At 35.9% G+C, this 17,052-nt stretch overlaps 1 protein-coding gene across 2 annotated transcripts in view; it reads left to right on the plus strand.

Moving 5' to 3' along the window:
* The window catches only part of TMTC2 (transmembrane O-mannosyltransferase targeting cadherins 2), a 449,167-nt gene that overhangs the window by 230,026 nt on the left and 202,089 nt on the right, over nucleotides 1-17,052 (plus strand). For both annotated transcript variants that reach the window (XM_008004151.3, XM_073020981.1), the window contains one exon: nucleotides 10,627-10,741. In XM_008004151.3, the coding sequence (XP_008002342.2) occupies nucleotides 10,627-10,741 (115 nt within the window). The remainder of the gene's footprint in view (nucleotides 1-10,626; nucleotides 10,742-17,052) is intronic.

Genomic DNA, 17,052 nt, shown 5'->3' on the forward strand with positions numbered 1-17,052 from the left:
CTTTTTCTTTTTGAATATAAAATAGCTCTACAGATCATATTTTCTAGAGCTTATCCAGTGATATCTAGAAGTGTCTGTTTGCCTTCCCTTAATATAGTCATTATATATGCTTAGTCTTAGGATTGAAGTTGTTTACTTATTAAACAATGCTTGTTAAATCTCTGTCACATGTAAAGTATCTTCAGGGCACTAATAAGAATTGATAAATATACCGAAGTTCCCAGCCAGCATCTTTGAGCAACAACCATTTGTTTACATAGGCAGAATATGTTCAGTTCCAATATGTTAACAGGAAAATGTGACATATAAAACTATATTCCCAAAGACATGTAAAACATTTGATATACTACTTGGCATTAATTTTTCCCTGGTCTGAAAAATATATTATGAAATATGGATACCAGATAGTTTTATTTTGTTACTACTGCGGGGCTTTTCTTTCCCCCACCCCCCCCCAGCAGTTCTGAAAGGATAATTCATTTGGATAAATTGTTTTCATATTTATGCTGTAGACCCTAAATTAAAATATATGAAACATATTAAGTACCATATTATGATATTCTACCTTGTACTCAAACTGAATATTGAGAGGGTGAAATAACCTTGCCTCTGATCACGTTTCGATACCTGGATACATATCTGAATCTCCCTTGTCATTAAGTCTGCTACTTAGAAGGCTTTAACCTCAGTTTTCTCATCTGTGAAATGGGGATAGTAATACTACAGACCCCAAATGTTTTTATTAGGTTAAATGAATTGAGGAGGCTACCAAGGATGTACTAATCATTAAATAAATGTAAACACTATTATTATTGTTATTTTTATTATAATTTTTAAAATTCCTTCTTCATCTCCTCTTCTCCGCTTCCCATTCTTTTGCTCTCTTTAGGCTGTCACAATGCTACAAGGCAGGCCCTTGAGATGGGGCAGTAGTCCATCCAAGTTAGAGCAGTTTCATATGAAGTTTATTTTGTTTAAAACAGGAATGAAATGAATACTCTGAATATTTGGAAACTTCATTGGGAAAAAAAACTTCTCAAAATTAGATTGGGATTTTGGAACAACAACTATATTTTTTGAACTTCAGATACATCCTTTATTATATCCAGAGTTGCAAGTGTGATTTGCATTCATCTGTACATATCCTCTATTAAAATGTGAACTTTTAGGCTGGGTGCGGTGGCTCATGCCTGTAATCCCAGCACTTTGCAGTGCCTGGGTGGGAGGATCACTTGAGTCCAGGAGTTTTTGAGCAGCCTAGGCAACATGGTGAGACCCACCTCTACAAAAATTAAAATTAGAAAAACAATGGCTAGGCATGGTGGTGCACATTTGTAGTCCCAGCTACTCGGGAGGCTGAGGTGGGGGGATTGCTCAAGCCCAAGAGGTTGAGGCTGTAGTGAGCCATGATCATGCCACTGCACTCCAGCCTGGGCAACAGGAAAAACAAATGTGGACTTTTAAAACATTTGTAACTATTACTTACACTTCATCACAGTTCATTGAAAGAACTTTGAGAATTTTATTTCAATGAAACTGCACTTTTAAAAGATTATATGAAATGAATATACCAATAAAATAAACAGGCTTAAATATGTAAAAAATGCACATTATATTAAATGTTAATGAAAATACAAGGTCTTTGAGTGGCCCAAAGAATAAGTACCAAAGTGAAAATTTGAAGATAATCCCAAACATCTGTTTTGAATTATCTTTCTTAGAAAAAGGTTTAGTGGATGTTACAACCTTTTATTCCGTAAGTAGGATATAGCATAACTCCATCTCTATTTTAAAAGAAGATGGTGTGTGACCTTAATTTTATTTTGTTTCCTTTCGTTTGTTTCTTTTCCTTTCCTCCCCTCCCTTTCCTTCTTTCTCTTTTTCCCTTCACTGCAGTTTTCAGGTTAATCCCTGCAAGTTTCCTCTATTTTATTCATGTATTAATCCCCTTTTATCTGTATTCTTAATTTTCTCTTTGCAGCATAGACAGCTGATCTAACATATTTGATTTGTATGTAATGTATTTGATTTATAATATACCTTTGATTTAATTGTAATATACACTATGTTAAATACATAGTGATATTTTGGGCATGAATCAATTTTTAACGTTTATCTTTGTTGTGACATTGCATTCCTTTTTAAAAATTATTTGTAGGCAGTTATGGTCCATTCATGTAACAGTATTGACGTGGTGTTAATTGGTCCTAATGCTGCATAGGAGTGTGTAAAGTGAATGTCCCACATTGTACTCCCATGATGGACCTATTGTTACTACCCACTATCAGCCAACACTAAGGCAGTTGAATTTAAACATTCTCTTACATGCTTTCTTAGGTGAGAATTTATGTGGGAGTGGGATTGCTAGACAGAGGTCCTTTTTGACTTAGTCACTTACATTTGTTGATTTGACTGAGTACTGTCAGAGGGCATAACAGAATGTCTGCCCCAGGCCACACTGCCACCAGCTGTGCACAGGATTCTTCCCCAACATCCCTACCAGTAGTTGACCTTATCCATTTTTCTATTATTTTGCCAGTCTAGGTATAAAAGATATCTGGTTGTTATAATTTGCATTTCAGGGGGGTTACTAAGAAATTTAAGTATTAATTTAAATGCCTGGTATTCATTTTGGTTTTCCTTTTTGTAAAATCCTATTCATGTCCTTTGTCTATTTTTCCCCTATTCTATTTCTTATTTTTTTTATTGTTACTTTGCAGGAGTTCCTTCTAGTTTCCAAGTACAGACACTTCTTTGTTTAGATGTTTGAAATATCTTCTCCCAGCGTATTATGCATTTTAACTTGTTCATAATGTTCTTCATTAAATAGAAGTCCTTTTTAAAATACCCAAATCCATTATTATTATTATTATTTTACATTTCAAATTATATTTGGGGCTCTTTTTAAGAAGTTCTTTTCCATTCCATAGATATATTCTTCTATATAGTCTTTTGATAGCTTTACTTTTTCACATTTAACTTTTTAAGCTATCTGGAATTTATCTTTGTATTTCATGAATATGGTGTAAAAATCAGTTTTCATTGTTCTCTTATATATTATGACTAAAATATAGTTTTTGAGTTTCTTAATAAATGATGCTAAAATATTGATTAGATTTACATAGAATTCATAGATTTATTTGGGGAGAACTGACATCTTTATAATGTTAAATTGCCCCATCCATGAGTTGGAATATTCCTCCATTTCTTTTGGGATTTGGTTTGCATACTTCCAGATAGTCACAAAGGTTAGATTTAAAAATTGACATGATATTACAAAGTTGAGTGGGTTAATATGATCGAATTTCTTAAAGAAGTAACTCATAGAATCAACTATGAAGAGTTGTGGCAGCTCTTCAGAAACCTAAAATCAATTTTGATCAACACAGTGTTGTGGATCAATAATTTAAGGAACATAGAATTTGAGAAGGAATCATTTTTATATTTGAGTATGATGAAATCCTCTGTCAATTCTCTTCAGCCAAAGACCACTAGCGCCACACCTGAAGTGAAAGTTGGCTTAACTATTTCTCACACTGAGAGAGAACAGCTACACCATGGAGAACTCTGGGGCATCTCATTATATGTCCTATTATAGGATTTTGACTTTGGTTGGATGATTTGGAATACAGTCTAAGGAAGTGAGGGCTTTATTTTGATTGGATACCGGGACAATTCTATGTCTGGATAAAGAAATCATTCATATAGCAAGAGAGGAGGATGTTTGGTAGTTTGTGGGTTATACAGTGACCTTTTCCTGAGGGGGTCTTTATTTGTTTTGCTTTATCAGAGTAACCTTGTCAGCAGCTGATAATTGTGTATGATATGTGTGTGTACAACAGGAAAACAAGATTGTTACAGGCATCTAGGGCAATTACTTAATCTTAAGAAATATTCTTATATTTTCATTTGTATAAAAAGCAGGAAACCTAATTTCAGATTGTGACTTTGCCTCATTTAACCTTGTTGATGATTTTTACTTTCTAAGTTGTTTTCTCACTTTGAACTAGCCATCTCTGCTGCTCATCTGTCCTGTTGGAAACTACTGTAATTTTGCTATCTAGATTATCACAGTTGCCTTCCAGCCGGTCCCCCCGTTGCTCCTTTAGTTCTCTTGCAGTGAGTACCTTCTCCACGGAGGAGTCAAGAGTGACCTTTTGAAAATGAAACTCAAATCACAAAATCCCTCACTGAATATTTCCCCCCAAATATCGCAAATAAAATAACCCCCAGGCTTCTTATCGTGACACGTGAAACCCTATGTGATTGGACCCTTGCCTATCTCTGTGACTTCATCTTGACTTTCCCTCTCATTTTGCAGCCACTCACCTGACTAGTGGTGTTCCTGGGAAACATCAAGTTCATTTTTGCCTTAGATCCTTTGCTGTATTTTCTTTATGTAGCATCAGCAGTCGTTGCCAGACTTGCTCCTTATCCTTTAGTTCTTAGAGTACCTATTTTCCTTTTTTTTTTTTTTTTTTTTTTTTTTGAGACGGAGTCTCGCTCTGTTGCCCAGGCTGGAGTGCAGTGGCCGGATCTCAGCTCACTGCAAGCTCCGCCTCCCAGGTTTAGGCCATTCTCCTGCCTCAGCCTCCCGAGTAGCTAGGACTACAGGCGCCCGCCACCTCGCCTGGGCTAGTTTTTTTTGTATTTTTTAGTAGAGACGGGGTTTCACTGTGTTAGCCAGGATGGTCTCGATCTCCTGACCTCGTGATCTGCCCGTCTTGGCCTCCCAAAGTGCTGGGATTACAGGCTTGAGCCACCGCGCCCAGCCGATCATACCTATTTTCCTAAATTTATGATATCCTTACCTAAATTAGCCTCATCCATATCATGTTATTTTTCATTTTACATTATTTATAACACTTATCACTATCTGAAGTTAATTCATTTATTTTATTGTATGGATCCCACCCTCCCTCCACTACCTCCATCCCCCACTTCCAACATAAGCTCACATGGGTGGGAATTGACTATTTTGAAGAGTACTGAGTGTCCGGCTCCTAATGAAGTTCCTGGCACCAAATAGGTGCTTAACAAATATCTAATGAATGAATAAATATTTAATACATTAATGAGTGGATAAATGAACAATCAACCAAATGAGTGAACATATATTCTAGATATAGCGATAGGCATACCTCATTTTCTTGTATTTCACTTTATTGTGCTTCTCAGATATTGCATTTTTTTTTAGCAAATTGAATGTGGCAACTACATAAACCAAGTCTGTGTGTGCCATTTTTCCAACAGCAAGTGCTGACTTCATGTCTCTGTCATATTTTGGCAATTCTCACAACATATTAAATTTTTTATTATTATATCTGTTATGGTGATCTGTGATATATGTTGTTAATATTGTGACTGTGTCCATATAAAATGGTATGCTTAATAAATGTTGTACATGTTCTGTTTCATTGATCAGCCCTGCCCCAATTTCTCTCCCTTTCCATGGGCAACCCTATTCTTTGAGACATAAAAATAATGAAATTAGGCTAATTTTCATTTTATTTATTTATTTATTTATTTATTTATTTATTTATTTATTTTGAGAAGGAGTCTCACTCTGCCACCCAGGCTGGAGTGCAGTGGCTCCATCTCTGCTCACTGCAAGCTCAGCCTCCCGGGTTCACGACATTCTCCTACCTTAGCCTCCCCAGTAGCTGGGACTACAGGCGCCCGCCACCACACCCGGCTAATTTTTTTGTGTTTTTAGTAGAGACGGGGTTTCACCGTGTTAGCCAGGATGGTCTCAATCTCCTGACCTCGTGCTCCGCCCGCCTCGGCCTCCCAAAGTGCTGGGATTACAGGTGTTAGCCACCGTGTCTGGCTGGTGGAAAGTTTTATTGGCCTGGATAAAAGATCAAACCAGCCATAACATTCCATTAGGCCAAAATCTAATCCAGAACAAGGTCCTTAACTCTCTTCAGTTATATGAAGGCTGAGAGATGTGAGGAAGCTGTGGCAGAAAAGTTTGAAGCTAACAGAGATTGGTTCATTAGGTTGAAGGAAAGAAGCCAGCTCCATAACATATAAGTACAAGGTGAAGCGGTAAGTACTGATGGAAAAGCAGTAAATTATGAAGAAAATATAGCTAAGATAATTGATTAATGTGGCTACAACTAAACAATAAGTTTTCAGTGTATATAAAACAGATTTCTATTGGAAGAATATACCATATAAGACTTTCATAGCTAGATGTTAGTGCCTGGCTTCATATTTTCAAAGAACAGGCTGACTGTTATTTTTATGGGCTAATACAACTGGTAACCTTAAGTGGAAGCCATTGGTCAATTAACATTCAAAAAAATCCTAGGGCCCTTAAGAATGATGCTAAATCTATTGCGCTTATGCTCTATAAGTGGAACTGTATTTCCTAGATGACAACATATTTGTTTACAGCATGGCTTACTGAATATATTAAGCTCAATGTTGAGTCCTACTGCTCAGAAATAAATTCTTTTCAAAAGAGTATTGCTCATTGCCAGTGCACCTGGTCACCCAAGAACTCTTGGGTGGAGAGATGCACAAGGAGATTAATGCTGTTTTCATGCATAGTAACACAGTATTTGTTCCATAGCCCATGGATCAAGGAATTATTTTGACTTTCAAGTCTTCTAATTTAAGAAGTAACTTTTTGTAAGGTTGTAGCTTCCTTAGATAGTGATTCCCCAGATGAGTCTTAGTAAAGTAAATGGAAAACTTCTGGAAAGGATTTGCCATTCTAGATGCCATTCAGAACATTTGTGATTCATGAAATGAGGTCAGAATATCAGCATTAGGAAGAATTTGGAAGAAGCTGATTCCAGGCCTTGCAGATACCTTTGAGGGGCTCAAGACTGCAGTGGAGGAAGAAACTGCAGAGGTCATGGAGAGAGCAAGAAAACTGGAATTAGAACTGGGCCTAAAGATGCGACTGAATTGCTACAATCTCCTAACGTATTTACAGATGAGGAGTTGCTTCTTATGGATGAGCAAAGAAAGTGGTTTCTTGAGGTGCAGTCTACTCCTGGTGACCGTGCCGTAAACATTGCTGAAATGACAACAAAGCGCTTAGAGTCTTATATAATCTTATTTGATAAAGCAGTTGCAGGGTTTGAAAGGATTAAAACTAACTCTGGAAGTTCTATTGTGGGTAGAATGCTATCAAATAGCATCACCTGCTACGGAGAAGTCTTTCATGAAAGGAAGAGTTAATTGATATGCTAGACTTTATTTTGTCTTATTTTAAGAAATTATCACAGCCACTCCAGCCTTCAGCAACCATCACCCTTACCAGTCAGCAGCCATCAGTGTTAAGGCAAGACCCTCCACCAGACCAAAGATTAAGATTCACCAAGGGTTCAGATTATTGTTAGCATTTTTTAGCAATAAAGTTTTTTTTTTTTTTTTTTTTGAGACGGAGTCTCGCTCTGTCGCCCAGGCTGGAGTGCAGTGGCCGGATCTCCGCTCACTGCAAGCTCCGCCTCCCGAGTTCACGCTATTCTCCTGCCTCAGACTCCCGAGTAGCTGGGACTACAGGCGCCCGCCACCTCGCCTGGCTAGTTTTTTGTATTTTTTAGTAGAGACGGGGTTTCACCGTGTTAGCCACGATGGTCTCGATCTCCTGACCTCGTGATCCGCCCGTCTCGGCCTCCCAAAGTGCTGGGATTACAGGCTTGAGCCACCGCGCCCGGCCTAAAGTATTTTTTAATTAAGGTATGTCATTGTTTTTTAGATATCATGCTATGGCACACTTATTAGACAATATTATTGTGTAAATATAACTTCTATATGCACTAGAAAGCCAAAAAAAATATGTGACTCACTTCATTGTGATACTCTATTTTGGTGGTCTGGACCTACACTCACAACATCTCCACGGTATTCCTGTATATGTCTGTTGTCAACAAGAGAAGCACTTATTAGTTTATTATTTATTTGAGATGTAAGTATCTAAAGAAATCAATTTCTTTCACTGGAAGTATGTCTTAAAATATTCAAAGGTATGTCTTTGTATTAGTTTTTTTAATCATCTATGATCTAGGACTACTATCAAAATGGGATACCATTATAATGAGGATTTCCTGGTGCTTCAGTTAACATTTGAATGCATTTCTCAGAGAAATTCCAATGTAAATATATTCTCTTTTACTAATCACACAATCAGAGCAGAACTTTGGGAGGAATAGGGGTTTTAAAATTGCCTAATTATTAAAAATTTCCATAGAGGCATATCTTATTAATTTGTGGTATAGAATACGTATGGTATTGTGCCTATTATGTTTGAAGATAATTATAATTTATTTTACTGTTTTCCTACTTTTTATTTTCTTTTCATTTAGTAGTTTAATTTGACAATACTTTACACTATTTTGTCTTTTAATTTAAAGGATGCAATTTTCTATGGACTCATAATGCCAAGGCCTATGTGAATGTTGGTTTGCAGTGAAAGATGAAATGTGGTATGAAAATGTTAGGTCGAGGGGAGAAAACGTTTGCAAACAGCCAGTGTCAGATTAGAGTTTTTGCTCTAACACTTCAGTATTAACTTTACAAATTCTTTAGTGCCTCCAGGCGTGGTGGCTCACGCCTGTAATCCCAGCACTGTAGGAGGCCGAGGCAGGTGGATCACGAGGTCAGGAGATCGAGATCATCCTGGCTAACACGGTGAAACACCGTCTCTACTTAAAATACAAAAAATCAGCCAGGTGTGGTGGCGGCGCCTGTAGTCCCAGCTACTCAGGAAGCTGAGGCAGGAGAATGGCATGAACCCGGGAGGAGGAGGTTGCAGTGAGCCGAGAGGGCGCCACTGTACTCCAGCCTGGGCGATGAGCAAGACTCCATCTCAAATAAATAAATAAATAAATAAACAAACAAACAAATTCTTTAGTGCCTCTGTCTCCTCATCTGGGGAATGGGCACTTAGGAACTGTGTTGAGAGCTCGGTGAGATGATATATGTCAAGTGTGTGGCATGGTACATGACACTATTAACTATTGCATAATTGTGAGTTCAGTGCTTTTCCCGTGTTTTCCATTGGAAGCAAAGAAGGTATATGACGTTGCAAACATGAAGGATTAGTATTCTCTGTAGATAACATAAGGCTATAAAGTGCATTGTATTTAATATTATTTTTGTAAGAAATGCTTAACTACTGTAAATTGTAAAGAGTATCAACCACAGTAATATTAATGATAATAGCAATATTTAGTGAGTGTTTACCATGTTTCAGGCACTGTCTTTTTTTTTTTTTTATTTTGTTTTGTTTTATTTTTTTGAGAGAGGGTCTCACTGTGTCGTCCAGGCTTGAGTGCAATGGCGTGATCATGACTCACTGTAGCCTCAACTCTGTGGGCTCAAGCAATCATTACATCTCAGCCTCCCAAGTAGCTGGGACTGCAGGCATGTGCTAACACGCCAGGCTAATTTCTGTATTTTTTGTTGAGACGGGGTTTCACCATGTTGCCCAGACTGGTCTCAAACTCTTCCTGAGCTTAAACAATCCGCTCGCCTCATCGGCCTCCTCAAGTGCTAGTACAGGTGCAAGCCATCGTGCCCAGCCTCAGACACTGCCTTAAACAGCTTGTGTATATTATTAACACACTTCGTCTTCATCATGAAACAGATGAGACGCTATTTTCCCAGTTTACAGATAAAGTAAACTGAAGCACAGGAGTTTTAAATTTCTTAGAGGCACACAGGCAAATCGAGATCGAAAGATTCTGTACTCTTTTTTGCATTAAAATTAAAAACTCAAAACCCTTTCATTTTTCAGATACAGTCAGTAGTCACCCAAGTAAATATATCAACACACATGACCCTTCTTCTCATCTCTGTCATTTGCTAGGGGACTCTGCTTTCAGGACTCAATACCCCATCTCCTTGTGGGGAAGTAAGAAGGCAAGAGAAGCAGCCAAGTTTGAGGGCAAAGTTCATTGGAGAGCCGTACTGTGGGGGCAATTATTGGTGTTGTGACTTTTGTTATTTTTAATGTTGAAAAATTACTATTATTTGGGGAGAACAAAGAGAGTACACAGAAAATATATTTAATTTTCAACATGATTAAGTGTAGAAATAACTATTTTCAGGGAAGTGAGCTCATAAGCAGAAAGAGTACAAAAGAACATTATATCTATAATGTTTTATTGATGTATTCTGATGCCTGGTAAGCTTCTTTATAGCTTTGATCTTGTTTAGTTTTTTTGCTTTTCATCTCCAGATCTTCTATGCCATTTATCAGTTTTTTCATACTTGAGTGAAATATTTGTTTATTTTAAGATCATTTCTTACAGTTTCTGGCCCAGTAAGTATACAATAATTTCAGACCATGAAGACCCCTACTGAAATCTGGAAGAGCATGAAGCCTTTGTAGGTGATCTTAAGATAACATTGTTCTTGGCCTTATGATGAACTGTATATGTATATCTGCTTTGAGACATAATAATTACTTTAATTTTTTAAGGCTTTGATTATATTTAATCTCCTGGCTTGATGAAATGTTAGAGTATAAAGCAAATAAATTTTCCTTCTTAAAAATGTTTTATGATGGTTTTCTCTCTCTGTGGTACTTCCTGATGGCCTGATATTATGTCATGTATAATTGGATTGATGCTCAGTCTAAGAATTTCTTTTTCTTCTTGGCAGCATGGGGTAACCTTGGAAATGTTCTGAAGAGTCAGAGCAAAATTTCTGAAGCTGAAAGCGCCTATAGAAATGCTTTGTATTACCGCAGCAACATGGCTGACATGCTTTATAATTTGTGAGTATGCCTTGCTTTCTCTGGTTTGGTTCATCTTTGAAACCTGCAGTAAGAGGGACTATTGATTTAACTGCTGGAAATGGAGATGATGATAGCTATTGTACTGAAATGGTCTTTTTGTTAATCATGCCTCTGAGACTATTAGGTGGATGGTGCTTGTGATTTCTTTGTTTTGGACCACATCATCAATATTCGTGTGTACTTATGTGTTATGCCTGAATTTTTTGGAAGCAGTATGCCATGTTACATAAACATTGGTTTAAATATTTTTAGTTCTTAAAATGTTTGTTCCATTAATACTTAGATGAGTTCATAAAATAAGCCTGTTACGTATGAGAGTTTTATGTAAATCATGCATTGATTATTAGCATTATTAATTTTTTGAGACAGTATTTCACTCTGTGACTTAGGCTAGAGTTCAGAGGCACTGTCATAGCTTGCTGCAGCCTCAAACTCCTGAGCTCAAGCAATCCTTCTGCCTCAGCCTCCCAAAGAGATAAGACTGCAGGTGCTTGTCACCATGCATGGCTAATTTTTAAATTTTTTGTAGAGATGGGGACTCACTATATTGCCCAGACTGGTGCCTAACTCCTGGCCTGAAGCAATTCTCTTGCCTTACCCCGCAAAGTGCTGGGATTATAGGTGTGAACCACTGTGCCTAGCCTTGATTATTAATGATAGATCTTGTCTTCCATTAAAAAAAATTGCCGTATCAAAGTATATATAGAATATGCGCTACACCAGAAAAGTGAGTGAGTAAGGTCATGGTTCTTTTTTGTTTTCCTCTTCATAGGCACTGATGATTATCAGTGAGGTTGGAATCATTTAGGATATTATCATATGTTGGGTTAGAAAAATCCCTAGGGGAAAAACTGGTTTTGTTCTTTGAGTGGACAGTCCTAGCTGGTGCAATGAGATGTGAGTAGATAAATGCAAAACAAACTCAAATATCTTCTTTGTCTCTTGTATTTATGAGAACATTTTGTTTATAAGTAACAGAAATCCAGTTTAAGCTTGCCTGAACACACCAGAGAATGTATAAACTCCCCTAACTGGAAATTCCTGGATTGACTAGATGCAGGCCTAGTTAGATCTAGTGCCTGATTGTGTTTCAGGAATGTTTCTCCATTTTGTGGCTCTGGTTTCTTCTGGGTTTGCTCCATTTTCTGTGGTACTCTATTAACAATGGGAAAGATGACTCCTGTGCCTTTGTGAATATAGATAGCATCCTTATTCTTCTCAATCTCAGAAGGAAAGTGAACTGTTTTGTCTCAGTGTCTGTATTAATCCCGGAAAAAGTTGTTGGACTGACCCTCCTGCAGTCCTGTGCCCTCTCTTGGTTGAAACACTGAGTGATGTGGGAGGGGCAATGAGTCACTTCCATTGACAGCACTTCCAGAGTTGGAATGGAATGGAGGCAGACCAGTTCTCTCTAGGAAGATGACTGATCCTAGGAAAAATAAGATGCTTGCTGCTTGAGTTTAATGAATGCTGTGTGATATTGACAGCATCAAGCTAATCTATAAACTTTTAAAATATGTATTTATGCTCTGGTTACCTGAATCTTTTGTACTGGCTAAGTCTAAAGGCACAGATACTTTAAAATAAAATTTAACTAAAAATAAAGAAGAAAAATCTAGATATTTAAGGGAAAGCAGACAGGATAAGCCCTGCTTTGATTTTTTGTTCATACGTTGCCGTTGTGTTTAACCTCACAGGCTTTAATACTGGGATCCCAATCTAGCGGCCTGTGGTCTGAATTAGGTCAGCAGATATGTTTTGTGTTGGCTTGCACAGTGTGTGATTTTCTCTTTATCACCTGGAATTCTTTCACATGAAGCACACCTGCTCCAGTGCACTGTTCCTTCTACTTACTCTCTTTTGTGTCCTGTTTCACCATGTATCTTACCATCTTCTTTGCTGAACTAATTTGAATGTGTATCTGTTTCTTTTCTTGAATGAAAATACATATCTAGGTACTCCTAGAAAGGCTCAAGTCCTCTTCATCTAAATAGTGTTATATTGCTATATTTTTATTAATATTATTTTTATTTTATGAAAAAGAACCATATAAGTTTAATATATTCACACATATGTTCTTTACACTTTTTGCATCTGAAAGTGATGTCAGAGGGGCCTCTTGCCTTGCAGTATGGGATATTGCTTTCCTGGCTCCCATCCTTCATACATTTTTGGAAGAAAAGTAAGCTGAACAACCAACACCCCTTCATTGAAATATTTCTCTCTGTCTTATCCATAGTCCATGGTTAAAATGTTGCCCACCTCTTTGCATTATCTGTTGGACAAGGATTCAAAGAATTTATCCAAGCTTATTCTTTACTGAGAAGAGAAATGTATTCAATTAGAAAATTTCACTTGACATGCAATTTTAAAATTATATCTTAAGACCTTGTCTGTCTGTGGATGCATATGTAAATCATGACAGCATATGAATTGACCTTCCCAAACCCCAGTGAAAAGTCTTTGCTGGAAAAGTGGTTATTGGCAAGATCAGTTTTTTTCCCTAATTGTTGGAAATGGGTTATGTCGTAAGTGCCAAATATAGTTCCACAATATTTTTTACTAATGTGATGGGTCTTTAAGCCACACTTATCTGTCACCCTAAATGGAGAAGCTTAAATTCCACAAGAAATATTGGCAATGATTTGAAAGTATTGGCTTTGACAGAATTCTGATATCAATAATTCTATTTTAAAATAGGTAAATTTTTCAATGATTTTAAATCAAATATTTTTAAAAATACACCTTTGCAATATATAATATTATAAATAAGTTTGGAATCATATTTATAGGAACAAACATTTTTTCTACTTATTTGCATAGGTAGAAAAAGAAAAGTTTTCTCATAAAAAGTTTAGAGACTGTTAAAGAGCAAATTTTAGTTTTGAGATGTACATAATTTTCTCTGGTGTGCGGAAGTTACTCCTTGTTCTATCTTAACTCCTAAAAGAGAAGGAAATTTCTTTACTCAGTCTTTCTAGGACATATAACGTGATAATACCTGTTTGAGATAATAGCATGCATTAATCACTTGTCCTATCATCAGTTACAGTTATGCCTTTTAAAGATGTTTATGACAGAGGCATAGAACAAACCTATTTGTGTTAATTGGCGTGGAATACCTACATTTGTTCATGCATTTTAGAAGATTTTGGAAATCGTAAGCTTCTGTTAGGCCCTCAGCATAATAGATGTACATATATTACTCAATGTAATATATGTAATATAGGTATATAGTAACATATGTACTACCTCTAAGTAGCACATATGAATATTGTTATAGGTAAAGATAGAGGAAAAATAGGGATGATCTTGGAAAATACAAAGTAAGCAATCGTATGAGTGATGTAGACTTCTATCTGAAATTTAAGGAACATTACCTTATAAGATCGTGAATATTTGAGGACAGCTTTTTTCAGGAATGAAATCAAGTTATATATCCAAGAGGTATACACAAAGAGTTATATTCCATGTTTGTAAAATGATGAGATAATTTTAATTTTTTTTTCTTTAGTAGCAGTAGCTTCAATTACCTCTGTGTGCTAAATGTTCTTCTTAGTTCTTTACATACGTTATCATAGTTTTTCTTCCAAGGAAGCCTATAACACAAGGAAGCTGAGACTCAGATGTAGTGTGTCTAAGGTCACACAGAAGTAAATAGAGGAACCAATATATGAACCTAAGACATTCTGACTGTGTGTGCAACACTTGTATTTCTTTTTTTAATTCTTTCTTTTTATTGTTAACTTAAAGTTCTGGTATACATGTGCAGAATGTGCAGGTTTGTTACATAGGTATATACGTGCCATGGTGGTTTGCTAGACCCATCAACCCGTCATCTCCGTTAGGTATTTCTCCTAATGCTATCCCTCCCCTAGTCCCCACCCCCCAACAGGCCCCAGTGTGTGATATTCTCCTCCTTGTGTCTATGTGTTCTCATAGTTCAACTCCCACTTATGAGTGAGAACATGTGGTATTTGGTTTTCTGTTCCTGTGTTAGTCTGCTATGAACTATGGTTTCCAGCTTCATCTGTGTCCCTGTGAAGGACATGAACTCATCCTTTTTTATGACTGCATAGTATTCTGTAGTGTATATGTGCCACATTTTCTTTATCCAGTCTATAATTGTTGGGCATTTGGGATTGTTCCAAGTCTTTGCTATTGTGAATACTGCTGCAGTAAACATACTTGTGCATGTGTCTTTATAGTAGAATGATTTATAATCCTTTGAGTATATACCTAGTAATGGGTCAAATGGTATTTCTGGTTCTAGATCCTTGAGGAATCGCCACACTGTCTTCCACAGTGGTTAAACTAATTTACACTCCCCCAGCAGTGTAAAAGCATTGCTATTTCTCCATATCCTTTCCAGCATCTGTTGTTTCCTGACTTTTTAATGATTGTCATTCTAACTGGTGTGAGATGATATCTCATTGTGGTATTTCTTCAGGCAGAAATAAACCAAAGGTTTGGGGAAAAAGCCTCAATATATATGTTTCAAATTTAGAAAAAAAATAACCTTGACATAGAGAAATAAAATATTTAGAATTAAATATATTAGAGAATATAAGGTTTTAGTAACTTAGTTTACTGAATTCATGGTATAGAATTTTGTTAAAAAATTTATCATTGGATTTGCACACCTGTGCTAAGAGCTGCCTTCAAGAAGAAAGTGCTACAGAAGGCATTTTTAATTCTAAATCTATTAATTATAATGTCGTTTGATATCATTTGAATCCATGCTTACAGACAGTAGTTATATAATATGAAATTTAAACAGTACTTAATTCTATTCTTAATAACAATAGATATCATGCATTTATTGTACAGCCTTGTATTTAGACTTTTATTCATATTGTCAAATTTACTAAAATCTGTTATTTCATACAAAAAAATTATTAAGACCAGGTTTAATAGATTTGCATTATGAGGTTGGTTTGTCTTTTCACGTATAATACATTTTCAGAGACAAAGCAGATGAATCATGGCTCAATGATTTACACTGTCTAATTTTATAAGTATAGACTTCACTTTCAACCTCTTCACTACACCACTCACTGCAATGTGAAATATAATTGATTTTTAGGCTAAGAAATAGTCAATGTCTTTTCGTTGTTGTTATGGATTTGTTTCAGTCTGTTCCAAATGATATTTAAAATGGTAATTCAATAGAACATTAAATATTGTATTAGAAATTAGATTTCAGAATGCAGATGAATTTAACATGCTATAGTCAATTCTTGATTATCTCACCTAATGGAAGAATTATGTCTGTTGATGATAGAGATTTTGCTACTGTAAGTTAGTTGTCATTTTGTTCTGTGTTGTAAGAATCTGAGTAAATACCCAATCCGAGAAGCTAAGAAATGAGCAAGAAAATAAACTAAAAATTTAAGAGAAGTAAAGAGAAAATATAAATAAATCAGAATGCAGAGAAACAATAGGAAGTGATGCATAATCTAAGATCTTGTTCTCTGGAAGATCAGCAGCTCTGGGTAAGGATAATACAGAGCAAATTATAAAATCTCAAATATACAATTTTAAGAATGAGAAAAGAGTTATAACTGGATATATGCTTAAAATAATAAAACACTAATAATATATATGAAAATCTTACTCATATATATACTTCTTCCTGGAAAATATTAATGGTCAATTTGGCCCAAGAAGAGATAGGCAATCTCAATCAAAAACGTTGGAAAACTTTGGAAACAATATTAAGGAATTATCTCAACAAGGAACTGAGTCAAGGCATCTCACAAGTGAGTTCTGTCAAATCTTTGATGAAGTGATATTTCATGCACTAATTAGACTTCTTATGTATTTTTTATTAAGCTAGATAAAACTGATTACAAAGTAGCTGACTACATTTAACACACCCATACACACAAGGACAACAACAACAACAAAACAGAACAAAAAGCAAATAAACAAGAATCATGCAACCCACAAAAGGCCAGTTACACAACAAATATAAATCTATATACATGTCTTAAAATTAATATAGTGGATGTAGCCCATATTAAAGATTTAAACACCATTATCAGATAGTCTAAGATTTATGGTGGGATATTTAATATTACAATTAAATTACTATACTCTTTCCATTTAAAAAGTCAGAGGATTAAAAAATATCATTTCTAGAAATGCCAAGAAGGCATTTGATCAGCAGCTACCTTGGAAAGCAAACTTATAAATAAACTAGGAATAAATAATTCTGTATCATAATAAATATCTGTCAAAAATTAATTACTACATTTAGTGTTGAAGCATAGTGGCCATTTCCATTA

This window comes from Chlorocebus sabaeus, chromosome 11 (genome assembly GCF_047675955.1).
Source record: "Chlorocebus sabaeus isolate Y175 chromosome 11, mChlSab1.0.hap1, whole genome shotgun sequence".
NCBI classification, from domain to species: Eukaryota; Metazoa; Chordata; class Mammalia; order Primates; family Cercopithecidae; genus Chlorocebus; species Chlorocebus sabaeus.